Below are 14256 nucleotides of genomic sequence, written 5' to 3'. Positions count from 1 at the left end.
ACCAGGTGGTACTACAGTACTGATTAATAACAGTAGTATACAGTACAGTACATCCATACCAGGTGGTACTACAGTACTGATTAATAACAGTAGTATACAGTACAGTACATCCATACCAGGTGGTACTACAGTACTGAAGAACACTCATATACTACTATAGTGTACTACTATTCATGGTATTAAATATGTTGATCTATTGAACCCAAAGTTGAATTGATTGTGAGTCACCTCCCCTCTGCACTCTGCACTCTGCAGTGGCAGTCCTGTTGATTGGGAAGGTGTCATTAAGTTCTGCAGAGCGAGGAGGAGGAGGAGGGGTGTTTGATTCCAGAGCAATCTCATTTAAAAAGAGACTATAGTTTGTGTATGAATGGACGTCCTTGAAATTGATGTTTAAGTTGGTTTGTTAAAACCTTCAGTAATGGCGTGTTAACTCATGGGCCTTGTGTTTGTGCTCATTGTGAGATAACTGCTGTGATGTGATTCGGTACGTCTCACTCCCTATAAAAGGGACCCTGCAGGCTGCAGGTCATCAGAGTCAGTTAGACCGTGGTTGACACTAACGGGTAACAGCCTGCGTGAGAGCTGCCATAGGGCCCTTTGGGAAGGAATGCTGCGTTCACATGGGATCAGGGCAAACCAGGAGTAATGCTGCGTTCACATGGGATCAGGGCAAACCAGGAGTAATGCTGCGTTCACATGGGATCAGGGCAAACCAGGAGTCATTCTAGTGGACGGGAGCAGGACGGTAAACAGAACAGGCATCAAAGTTAAAATATGTCATCTTTATAGACATTTGTAGACATATTTATATCTACAAGCACACAAAATGAGTCGCTCCGCGCAGTGTTGTGAGCTTCTAGAGCGGCTATTTTCACACCATCCGTTTAATCCCAATTTTGTCCCTACAATTTTATAAACGTCCTTACATTGCCCTGCACAATGTAGAGTTTGTTGAGCCCATTATCATTAGGTTTAAAAGCATCTGAAAATACTAATTACAGATCAAGTTGAGACCTTTTGTTGACGGCCCCTAAATTGCTCTGTTGCTGAATACCTATTATCCAATATGAAATGATCCTTACCGGCAGCCCTATTATTGACTGGCAGGACATTAAACCTGTTCAGTGACTGTACCTGTCTGTAGAGTTCTAAGCTGCATGTGTACTGTATGTTTTGACAGGATACAGGATGTACAGTATGGAGGATGGAGATGACTGGAGATGCCGCTGGAGGGCTCGTCCGAGGATCACTGTAGAGAGAGAGGGACTCTGTCTCTTTAACTGTTCCACAGTTTGACCCCTGACCCCATGGCCATCACCTGTCCTACACAACTGATGACGTCACAGTTTGACCCCTGACCCCATGGCCATCACCTGTCCTACACAACTGATAACGTCACAGTTTGACCCCTGACCCCATGGCCATCACCTGTCCTACACAACTGATGACGTCACAGTTTGACCCCTGACCCCATGGCCATCACCTGTCCTACACATCTGATGACGTCCAGTAGAAGACGGCTCAAGGTAGGAACGGTTTTCATATATATATATATTTTGAGTGGTGCTAGCCACTCCTATGAACAGCTATATGTGTCCATCCGTATGTCTGTCCCTGTGTTTCCTTTCTTTGCTGCTGCTGCTGCTTGTTGTAAGCCGTGCCGTAGCCAGGCCTATACTAATGTGATTCAAGGTGTACTATTGCTGTTATTTTGGGACCCAATAACCGGGTGGCTGATGTTCAGTGACTGTGGCTGAAGTGAACGTACTGTGTGTATGACTGTACGTTGAGTTGTACCTGTTGAAGGCAGTGAGTTGTATAACAAAGGAAGGAACATGCATGTTCACTTGGAATTGAAGATGATGAAGTGGATCTACAGTGTGTCTGTTGTGGCTGCCGCCTATTGGCCTGCCTGCCTGTCAAAAAAAGAAAGAAAAAAGGGTTTTTTTGTTTTTTTAAATCATGGCGGCCCCCTACGGTCACGGCCCACCAGGAAAATGCCCGGTTTGCCCGATGGCCAGTCCAGCCCTGGCGCCACGAAAGGCTCTGGTCAGGCTCTGTCAGTGTCTCATTTGTAGAGAAAGGCTCTGGTCAGGCTCTGTCAGTGTCTCATCTGTAGAGAAAGGCTCTGGTCAGGCTCTGTCAGTGTCTCATCTGTAGAGTAAAGGCTCTGGTCAGGCTCTGTCAGTGTCTCATCTGTAGAGTAAAGGCTCTGGTCAGGCTCTGTCAGTGTCTCCTCTGTAGAGTTCCCAGCCTCTGCTGCAGCAGAGGCTAATGACACACCTGTCATTTGATTACTTAACCAGTCCACTTTTCACAGTCAGTTTGCTTCAGACACAGACAGATAAAACGGAATAAAACGGTTAAAAAAGGATATTGCATACTAGGTTCCCAACTTGCATCGTTCCCCAAGTAGGCTAACTATACCTGCAGCAAGCCAGCAGTGTTGTTAAGCAGCCAAGTACATTTAAGATTATTGCAAATAATTGCCATGGAAATACTACTATTACAAACTGTAAATCCTGTATGATGAAATGTGTACAGGTGCTTTCTTCTCCCAGGAGAAGGAGGGGGAAGTCTGCATTTGATTTCATCAACTAAAACCATGATAAAAAAAAAACATCGACTACCATTTTTATCACTGACAAAACTAAATAAAAGCTACATAAAAACGAAGTTATGATGACTAAAACTAAGACTAAATAAATGTACAATTTCGTCAACTGATAAAAACTAGTCTTCCATCACAAATCATACAGGCAGAAATAAATAAATATTGCCCTGTGAGATAGAACCTGTGCAACAGGTCTGTCAAAGCTCCACCCCTCATCTGACTCATCTGAGACGGTAAGATTGCACTTTGGATCAAACACACAACTTCCAGCGAGGAGGACAGACAGTCTTTCCATCCACAGCTACAGGAGGGAATAGTGACCCAGACCACTGGAACAACCTGCTGCTGACTCTGTCAACTGAATGGACTTTAACAAGAGCCTGCTCGATTCACTGCGAATGTAAACTTCAGGGAACATTCTAGAAGACAGAGTGTTTGTAGCTTTACTGAAAAGGCAAAATGGCTGCCAAGGTGTGTCTTTCGGAAGAGGACTTTTCCTGTCCTGTGTGTCACGACATCTTTAAAGATCCCGTTCTCCTGTCCTGTAGCCACAGCTTCTGTAAAGCCTGTCTGCAGGACTGGTGGCGAGAGAAGACAATAAAGGTGTGTCCAGTTTGTAAGGCAATATCTTTGACGGATCGTCCACCTCGTAACCTGGCTCTGAAGAACCTGTGTGAGGCCTTCACACAGGAGAGACATCAGAGAACGTCAGCAGGCTCTGAGGATCTCTGCAGTCTGCATGCTGAGAAACTCAAACTGTTCTGTCTGGAATGTCAACAGCCAGTGTGTCTTGTGTGTCGAGATTCTAAAAAACACACCGGCCACAGAATCAGGCCCGTCGATGAAGCTGCTCTGGATCACAAGGAGGAGGTCCAGAAATCACTGAAGCCTTTACAGGACAAACTGGAGGTCTTTAATAAAACTAAAACAAACTACGACGAAACAGCAGAACACATTACGTTCCAGACCCGACACACAGAGACGCAGATGAAGGAACAGTTTAAGAAGCTTCATCAGTTTCTACATGATGAAGAGGAGGCCAGGATCACCGAACTGAGGGAGGAAGAGCAGCAGAAGAGTCAGATGATGAAGAAGAAGATGGAGGGTCTGAACAGAGACATATCAACCATTTCACACACGATCAGAGCCATAGAGGAGGAGCTGAGAGCTGAACACATCTCATTCCTGCAGAACTACAAGACCACGATGGAGAGAGTCCAGCTCACACTGCAGGACCCACAGCCGGTCTCAGGAGCACTGATAGACGTGGCCAAACACCTGGGCAACCTGGCATTCAGAGTCTGGGACAAGATGAAGGACATTGTCTCCTACACTCCTGTCATTCTGGACCCCAACACTGCCCATCCAGCATACACCCTGTCTGATGATCTGACCAGCGTGACATGGGGAGAGAGACAGAAGCTCCCTGACAATCCAGAGAGATTTGACCAGATCGGCCTTGTCCTTGGTTCTGAGGGCTTTAACTCAGGGAGTCACAGCTGGGATGTTGAGGTTGGAGACAATACACTCTGGCATGTAGGTGTGTTAGCAGAGTCCCTTCAGAGGAAGGGAACCACACGGGGTCAACTGTGGATAATATACTTAGAACAAGGTAAATACAGAGCATTCTCCTTGGGGTCAAACACTGTTCTCTCATTGAACTTGAAGCAGAAGCCTCAGAGGATCAGAGTCCAACTGGACTGGAATGAAGGAAAGCTGTCATTATGTGATCCTGATACTAACACACACATACACACCTTCACACACAGGTTCACTGACACACTCTTTCCATTCATTCACACTGGTCCTGGTGGTCCTCTGAAGATCTTACCTAGATCTGTCTAACTCTGGACAATGAATGATGATGATGATGAAGACAAAGACGATAATTATATGATGATGATTAATTATAGATTGATAGAGCATCTTGATCAATCAATAATGGTAATAATGTTAACATTAACCCATTTTGGGCGGGAACCCCTTTTGGTGTTAGCATTATGTTATGCTTTAGCAATTGAAAAATAGCAGATCTACAAGCTCATAGCGCGCCACCGAGTGGCGCGCTACGAGCTTGTAGGTCTGCTATTTTTGAGAAATCGTAGAAGACATTTTTTTAATCTGATCTCAGGTCAAAATGGGTTAATAACCTGATGATATTACTGACCATGTTAATGCCAATTGATGTTATAATATTGGGGTTTAGGTGTATAAATTAACCTGTTAAAGGGGAATACTACTCATTTTCAACATTCTACTATGTCATTAATATACCTTAGAGTTGTTGTGTGGAAATAAATAATTCCATCATCCATTAATGATAAAAATGTAATCATGTCTTTTACCATTCATGTAGTTCTACAACAAAGTTACGGCCATGACAGCAATGGTACAAAAACTGGTAAAAAAACAAAAACATGAACGATATATAATATTAATCATATTCAGGTATTCGGTTTTCGGCAAAGAATTAACTGGAACAGAGGAAAGCTGATCCTGATACTAACACACACACACACACACACACACACACACACACACACACACACACACACACACACACACACACACACACACACACACACACACATAGTTAGACATGATGTTGATGATGATGGAACTATCAACAGTATAAAATGTAATATTAATCAATTGATGGCTATTATTAGGCCTACTATAAATTAAAACTAGAAATAATGTTGCGGGGTACTTATGTACGATATATGATACTTTTACTGTTCACTGTACTTTTTCGTTATTGTTTTATTTAGTGTGTAGAGAGGCATATGTACCTTCTCTGTTGAAATTACAGATCTGAATGAAAGACATAATTATGTATAAGAATGATTTGGAAAATCAAATAAACATGATCTACCACACAACGTCGTTCAGTTGCATCAACATTGACTCCCCCGTTTAAAACATTAAAAGTTATGACATTTTATATGACGCTGAGCACAGGTCAGTATGTTAAATATTACACCCGTTTTATGGAGTCTATTTCTGCCAGAGGTTTCTTCCAGTTAAAGCTGCACTACTATACAGTATGTAACTGTCCTTTTCTACCACACATTTTAACCTGCTTTCCTGCACAAGTGCTGACATTTCTTTTTTTTTTATGCCATTGAGCTAATAGAGCCGGCCTACTTGCTCAGGGGATACGGTTAATTTAATCATGACAGGATTGATTCTGACTGGTCAGAATTAATGCCAGATCATGACCTTTGACACGACTTTAAATGTCTCAATAGAAGAACAGGGAGACAAAATACAAGCTATGTAAGTTATATTGTATTTACACACATATTGTATACATTATTTTGCATTAACACATGCCATACAGATTGGACAAAATTACAGTTTATTCAGTAAAAAATAAGTTACATACAGTAGTGCCTCTTTAAGACTGCATGATATATTAACACATTCTCTGAGGTAGCAACCTATATTCTCCATACAACACATGCTTAGTATTAGAGGTGACATTCCTCTCTAACCTTAGGATGCTGTTATCATACGTGGATGTATAAAGTTTCTGAAGTTGTTGTTGTCCGACAATCCTTGAACAAAATGCTCAGTTGTTGCAGCAGTTGTGACTTTAGGGCTGCAGACAAACATCCATACCAGGTGGTACTACAGTACTGATTAATAACAGTAGTAAACAGTACATCCATACCAGGTGGTACTACAGTACTGATTAATAACAGTAGTAAACAGTACATCCATACCAGGTGGTACTACAGTACTGATTAATAACAGTAGTAAACAGTACATCCATACCAGGTGGTACTACAGTACTGATTAATAACAGTAGTAAACAGTACATCCATACCAGGTGGTACTACAGTACTGATTAATAACAGTAGTATACAGTACAGTACATCCATACCAGGTGGTACTACAGTACTGATTAATAACAGTAGTATACATTACATCCATACCAGGTGGTACTACAGTACTGATTAATAACAGTAGTATACAGTACAGTACATCCATACCAGGTGGTACTACAGTACTGAAGAACACTCATATACTACTATAGTGTACTACTATTCATGGTATTAAATATGTTGATCTATTGAACCCAAAGTTGAATTGATTGTGAGTCACCTCCCCTCTCCCCTCTGCACTCTGCAGTGGCAGTCCTGTTGATTGGGAAGGTGCCCTTAAGTTCTGCAGAGAGAGGAGGAGGAGGAGGGGTGTTTGATTCCAGAGCAATCTTATCTAAAAAGAGACTATAGTTTGTGTATGAATGGACGTCCTGGAAATTGATGTTTAAGTTGGTTTGTTAAAACCTTCAGTAATGGCGTGTTAACTCATGGGCCTTGTGTTTGTGCTCATTGTTAGTTAACTGCTGTGATGTGATTTGGTACGTCTCACTCCCTATAAAAGGGACCCTGCAGGCTGCAGGTTATCAGAGTCAGTTAGACCGTGGTTGACACTAACAGGTAACAGCCTGCGTGAGAGCTGCCATAGGGCCCTTTGGGAAGGAATGCTGCGTTCACATGGGATCAGGACAAACCAGGAGTAATGCTGCGTTCACATGGGATCAGGGCAAACCAGGAGTAATGCTGCGTTCACATGGGATCAGGGCAAACCAGGAGTAATGCTGCGTTCACATGGGATCAGGGCAAACCAGGAGTCATTCTAGTGGACGGGAGCAGGACGGTAAACAGAACAGGCATCAAAGTTAAAATATGTCATCTTTTTAGACATTTGTAGACATATTTATATCTACAAGCACACAAAATGAGTCGCTCCGCGCAGTGTTGTGAGCTTCTAGAGCGGCTATTTTCACACCATCCGTTTAATCCCAATTTTGTCCTACAATTTTATAAACGTCCTTACATTGCCCTGCACAATGTAGAGTTTGTTGAGCCCATTATCATTAGGTTTAAAAGCATTTGAAAATACAAATTACAGATCAAGTTGAGACCTTTTGTTGACGGCCCCTAAATTGCTCTGTTGCTGAATACCTATTATCCAATATGAAATGATCCTTACCGGCAGCCCTATTATTGACTGGCAGGACATTAAACCTGTCCAGTGACTGTACCTGTCTGTAGAGTTCTAAGCTGCATGTGTACTGTATGTTTTGACAGGATACAGGATGTACAGTATGGAGGATGGAGATGACTGGAGATGCCGCTGGAGGACTCGTCCGAGGATCACTGTAGAGAGAGAGGGACTCTGTCTCTTTAACTGTTCCACAGTTTGACCCCATGGCCATCACCTGTCCTACACAACTGATGACGTCACAGTTTGACCCCTGACCCCATGGCCATCACCTGTCCTACACACCTGATGACGTCCAGTAGAAGACGGCTCAAGGTATGAACGGTTTTCATATATATATATTTTTTGAGTGTTGCTAGCCACTCCTATGAACAGCTATATGTGTCCATCCGGATGTCTGTCCCTGTGTTTCCTTTCTTTGCTGCTGCTGCTTGTTGTAAGCCGTGCCGTAGCCAGGCCTATACTAATGTGATTCAAGGTGTACTATTGCTGTTATTTTGGGACCCAATAACCGGGTGGCTGATGTTCAGTGACAGTGGCTGAAGTGAACGTACTGTGTGTATGACTGTACGTTGAGTTGTACCTGTTGAAGGCAGTGAGTTGTATAACAAGGAAGGAACATGCATGTTCACTTGGAACTGAAGAGGATGAAGTGGATCTACAGTGTGTCTGTTGTGGCTGCCGCCTATTGGCCTGCCTGCCTGTCAAAAAAAGAAAGAAAAAAGGGTTTTTTTTGGGGTTTTTTTTAAACCCTCCTACGGTCGCGGCCCACCAGGAAAATGCCCGGTTTGCCCGATGGCCAGTCCAGCCCTGGCGCCACGAAAGGCTCTGGTCAGGCTCTGTCAGTGTCTCATCTGTAGAGTTCTAAAGGCTCTGGTCAGGCTCTGTCAGTGTCTCATCTGTAGAGTTCTGAAAGGCTCTGGTCAGGCTCTGTCAGTGTCTCATCTGTAGAGTTCTGAAAGGCTCTGGTCAGGCTCTGTCAGTGTCTCATCTGTAGAGAAAGGCTCTGGTCAGGCTCTGTCAGTGTCTCATCTGTAGAGTAAAGGCTCTGGTCAGGCTCTGTCAGTGTCTCATCTGTAGAGAAAGGCTCTGGTCAGGCTCTGTCAGTGTCTCATCTGTAGAGAAAGGCTCTGGTCAGGCTCTGTCAGTGTCTCATCTGTAGAGAAAGGCTCTGGTCAGGCTCTGTCAGTGTCTCATCTGTAGAGAAAGGCTCTGGTCAGGCTCTGTCAGTGTCTCCTCTGTAGAGTAAAGGCTCTGGTCAGGCTCTGTCAGTGTCTCATCTGTAGAGTAAAGGCTCTGGTCAGGCTCAGTCAGTGTCTCATCTGTAGAGTAAAGGCTCTGGTCAGGCTCTGTCAGTGTCTCCTCTGTAGAGTTCCCAGCCTCTGCTGCAGCAGAGGCTAATGACACACCTGTCATTTGATTACTTAACCAGTCCACTTTTCACAGTCAGTTTGCTTCAGACACAGACAGATAAAACGGAATAAAACGGTTAAAAAGGATATTGCATACTAGGTTCCCAACTTGCATCGTTCCCAAGTAGACTAACTATATACCTGCAGCAAGCCAGCAGTGTTGTTAAGCAGCCAAGTACATTTAAGATTATTGCAAATAATTGCCATGGAAATACTACTATTACAAACTGTAAATCCTGTATGATGAAATGTGTACAGGTGCTTTCTTCTCCCAGGAGAAGGAAGGGGAAGTCTGCATTTGATTTCATCAACTAAAACCATGATTAAAAAAAAAACATCGACTACCATTTCTATCACTGACAAAACTAAATAAAAGCTACATAAAAACTAAGTTATGATGACTAAAACTAAGACTAAATAAATGTACAATTTCGTCAACTGTAAAAACTATAGTCTTCCATCACAAATCATACAGGCAGAAATTAAATAAATATTCCTCTGTGCCTTTTATCACATGGGCACACAACACCACACCGATGTCATCTCATGCATCACACACACAACGACAGAGAGGGGGAGGAGCTTGCATCCAAAATGTGAAATAAATAACACACATTTAGTCATTTGTATACGACACAGAACCCTTAACTGCTCATGAAGAGCAGGCAGGTGACTGGAATATACTGTCTGTGTTTATGGTGTGTACTGTACAAGGGTTAATGAGATACGGCGTACTGTACATTGTAAAACACTAACTTTCCCCATTCTGTTCACTCTCTTGTTCCCTATACGTATACGTCTATTTGTCTTGTCTAAACTTTATAATAGATAAAAGACTGTCCTGACTTTAATACATACATTCAACCAATTCAGTATGTGTGGTACACACTGAATCAGGCACACTGTGTGTGTATGTGTGTGTGTGTGTGTGTGTGTGTGTGTGTGTGTGTGTGTGTGTGTGTGTGTGTGTGTGTGTGTGTGTGTGTGTGTGTGTGTGTGTGTGTGTGTGTGTGTGTGTGTGTGATAGAACCTGTCAAAGCTCCACCCCTCACCTGACTCATGTGAGACGGTAAGATTGCACTTTGGATCAAACGCACAACTTCCAGCGAGGAGTCTTTCCATCCACAGCTACAGGAGGGAATAGTGACCCAGACCACTGGAACAACCTGCTGCTGACTCTGTCAACTGAATGGACTTTAACAAGAGCCTGCTCGATTCACTGCGAAAGTAAACTTCAGGGAACATCCTAGAAGACAGAGTGTTACCACAACTGACTGGCTGGATTTCCTGTCTTGAGCAGAGTGTTTGTAGCTTTACTGAAAAGGCAAAATGGCTGCCAAGGTGTGTCTTTCGGAAGAGGACTTTTCCTGTCCTGTGTGTCACGACATCTTTAAAGATCCCATTGTGCTGTCCTGTAGCCACAGTTTCTGTAAAGCCTGTCTGCAGGACTGGTGGCGAGAGAAGACAATAAAGGAGTGTCCAGTTTGTAAGGCAATATCTTCGACGGATCGTCCACCTCGTAACCTGGCTCTGAAGAACCTGTGTGAGGCCTTCACACAGGAGAGACATCAGAGAACGTCAGCAGGCTCTGAGGATCTCTGCAGTCTGCATGCTGAGAAACTCAAACTGTTCTGTCTGGAATGTCAACAGCCAGTGTGTCTTGTGTGTCGAGATTCTAAAAAACACACCGGCCACAGAATCAGGCCCGTCGATGAAGCTGCTCTGGATCACAAGGAGGAGGTCCAGAAATCACTGAAGCCTTTACAGGACAAACTGGAGGTCTTTAATAAAACTAAAACAAACTACGATCAAACAGCAGAACACATTACGTTCCAGACCCGACACACAGAGACGCAGATGAAGGAACAGTTTAAGAAGCTTCATCAGTTTCTACATGATGAAGAGGAGGCCAGGATCACCGAACTGAGGGAGGAAGAGCAGCAGAAGAGTCAGATGATGAAGAAGAAGATGGAGGGTCTGAACAGAGACATATCAACCATTTCACACACGATCAGAGCCATAGAGGAGGAGCTGAGAGCTGAACACATCTCATTCCTGCAGAACTACAAGACCACGATGGAGAGAGTCCAGCTCACACTGCAGGACCCACAGCCGGTCTCAGGAGCACTGATAGACGTGGCCAAACACCTGGGCAACCTGGCCTTCAGAGTCTGGGACAAGATGAAGGACATTGTCTCCTACACTCCTGTCATTCTGGACCCCAACACTGCCCATCCAGAATACACCCTGTCTGATGATCTGACCAGCGTGACACGGGGAGAGATACAGAAGCTCCCTGACAATCCAGAGAGATTTGACCAGCTCGGCCTTGTCCTTGGTTCTGAGGGCTTTAACTCAGGGAGTCACAGCTGGGATGTTGAGGTTGGAGACAATACACGCTGGAATGTAGGTGTGTTAGCAGAGTCCCTTCAGAGGAAGGGAACCACAAGGGGTCCAATCTGGATAATATACTTACATGAAGGTACATACAGAGCATACTCCTCAGCGTCATCCACTGATCTCTCATTGAAGCAGAAACCTCAGAGGATCAGAGTCCAACTGGACTGGAATGAAGGAAAGCTGTCATTCTGTGATCCTGATACTAACACACACATACACACCTTCACACACAGGTTCACTGACACACTCTTTCCAGTCATTCACACTGGTCCTGGTGGTCCTCTGAAGATCTTACCTAGATCTGTCTAACTCTGGACATGATGATGATGATGATGATGAAGACAAAGACGATAATTATATGATGATGATAAATTATAGATTGATAGAGCATCTTGATCAATCAATAATGGTAATAATGTTAACATTAATCCATTTTGGGCGGGAACCCCTTTTGGTGTTAGCATTATGTTATGCTTTAGCTATTGAAAAATAGCAGATCTACAAGCTCATAGCGTGCCACCGAGTGGCGCGCTACGAGCTTGTAGGTCTGCTATTTTAGAAAAATCGTAGAAGACATTTATTTTAATCTGATCTCAGGTCGAAATGGGTTAATAACCTGATGATATTACTGACCATGTTAATGCCAATTGATGTTGTTATAATATTGGGGTTTAGGTGTATAAATTAACCTGTTAAAGGGGAATACCACTCATTTTCAACATTTTACTATGTCATTAATATACCTTAGAGTTGTTGTGTGGAAATAAATCATTTCATCATCCATTAATGATCAAAATGTAATAATGTCTTTTACCATTCATGTAGCTCTACAACAAAGTTACGGCCATGACAGCAATGGTACAAAAACTGGTAAAAAAAACAAAAACATGAACGATATATAATATTAATCATATTCGGGTATTCGGTTTTCGGCAAAGAATGAACTGGAACAGAGGAACACACACACACACACACACACACACACACACACACACACACACACACACACACACACATAGACATGATGATGATGATGATGATGATGAAACTATCAACAGTATAAAATGTAATATTAATCAATTGATGGCTATTATTAGGCCTACTATAAATTAAAACTCTAAATAATGTTGCGGGGTACTTATGTACGATATATGATACTTTTACTGTTCACTGTACTTTTTTCGTTATTGTTTTATTTAGTGTGTAGAGAGGCATATTTATTATTTACCTTCTCTGTTGAAATTACAGATCTGAATGAAAGACATAATTATGTATAAGAATGATTTGGGAAATCAAATAAACATGATCTACCACACAACGTCGTTCAGTTGCGTCAACATTGACTCCCACGTTTAAAACAAATAAAAGTTATGACATTTTATATGACGCTGAGCACAGGTCAGTATGTTAAATATTACACCCGTTTTATGGAGTCTATTTCTGCCACAGGTTTCTTCCAGTTAAAGCTGCACTACTATACAGTATGTAACTGTCCTTTTCTACCACACATTTTAACCTGCTTTCCTGCACAAGTGCTGACATTCTTTTTATACCATTGAGCTAATAGAGCCGGCCTGCTTGCTCAGGGGATACGGTTAATTTAATCATGACAGGATTGATTCTGACTGGTCAGAATTAATGCCAGATCATGACCTTTGACACGACTTTAAATGTCTCAATAGAAGAACAGGGAGACAAAATACAAGCTATATAAGTTATATTGTATTTACATACATATTGTATACATTATTTTGCATTAACACATACCATACAGATTGGACAAAATTACAGTTTATTCAGTAAAAATAAGTTACATAGTGCCTCTTTAAGACTGCATTATATATTAACACATTCTCTGAGGTAGCAACCTATATTCTCCATACAACACATGCTTAGTATTAGAGGTGACATTCCTCTCTAACCTTAGGATGCTGTTTACATACGTGGATGTATAAAGTTTCTGAAGTTGTTGTTGTCCGACAATCCTTGAACAAAATGTTCAGTTGTTGCAGCAGTTGTGACTTTAGGGCTGCAGACGAACATCCATACCAGGTGGTACTACAGTACTGATTAATAACAGTAGTAAACAGTACAGTACATCCATACCAGGTGGTACTACAGTACTGAAGAACACTCATATACTACTATAGTGTACTACTATTCATGGTATTAAATATGTTGATCTATTGAACCCAAAGTTGAATTGATTGTGAGTCACCTCCCCTCTCCCCTCTGCACTCTGCAGTGGCAGTCCTGTTGATTGGGAAGGTGCCCTTAAGTTCTGCAGAGCGAGGAGGAGGAGGAGGGGTGTTTGATTCCAGAGCAATCTTATTTAAAAAGAGACTATAGTTTGTGTATGAATGGACGTCCTGGAAATTCATGTTTAAGCTGGTTTGTTAAAACCTTCAGGAATGGCGTGTTAACTCATCGGCCTTGTGTTTGTGCTTATTGTGAGTTAACTGCTGTGATGTGATTTGGTACGTCTCACTTATATAAAAGGGACCCTGCAGGCTGCAGGTTATCAGAGTCAGTTAGACCGTGGTTGACACTAACGGGTAACAGCCTGCGTGAGAGCTGCCATAGGGCCCTTTGGGAAGGAATGCTGTGTTCACATGGGATAAGGGCAAACCAGGAGTAATGCTGCGTTCACATGGGATCAGGGCAAACCAGGTGTAATGCTGCGTTCACATGGGATAAGGGCAAACCAGGAGTAATGCTGCGTTCACATGGGATCAGGGCAAACCAGGAGTAATGCTGCGTTCACATGGGATCAGGGCAAACCAGGAGTCATTCTAGTGGACGGGAGCAGGA

General features: G+C 42.8%; 3 protein-coding genes across 4 annotated transcripts in view; 2 read left to right on the top strand and 1 right to left on the bottom strand.

Moving 5' to 3' along the window:
- zbtb20 (zinc finger and BTB domain containing 20) overlaps window positions 1–14256 on the bottom strand; it is a 480443-nt gene that overhangs the window by 103812 nt on the left and 362375 nt on the right. The gene's annotated exons all lie outside the window — the stretch shown is intronic.
- Window positions 3077–4666, top strand: LOC308327379 (E3 ubiquitin-protein ligase TRIM35-like; the record flags this gene model as incomplete). The annotated part of the gene is made up of 1 exon (XM_080780765.1): window positions 3077–4666. One exon carries the CDS (start codon window positions 3077–3079, stop codon window positions 4460–4462), a length of 1386 nt encoding a protein of 461 aa, XP_080636891.1. The 3' UTR covers window positions 4463–4666.
- LOC308327382 (E3 ubiquitin-protein ligase TRIM35-like) lies at window positions 10175–11847 on the top strand. The gene has a single exon (XM_080780769.1). It carries the CDS (start codon window positions 10375–10377, stop codon window positions 11752–11754), a length of 1380 nt encoding a protein of 459 aa, XP_080636895.1. The 5' UTR covers window positions 10175–10374; the 3' UTR covers window positions 11755–11847.

Source organism: Protomyctophum bolini, assembly GCF_963924005.1.
Source record: "Protomyctophum bolini genome assembly, chromosome: 13".
Classification (NCBI taxonomy): domain Eukaryota; kingdom Metazoa; phylum Chordata; class Actinopteri; order Myctophiformes; family Myctophidae; genus Protomyctophum; species Protomyctophum bolini.
The sequence above is the reverse complement of the archived record's forward strand: the minus strand, read 5'-3'. Positions and strand labels throughout refer to the sequence as shown.

Bases quoted from the DNA above. Each gene is read 5' to 3' on its own strand.
- LOC308327382 (XM_080780769.1), top strand. From the start codon at position 10,375: ATGGCTGCCAAGGTGTGTCTTTCGGAAGAGGACTTTTCCTGTCCTGTG.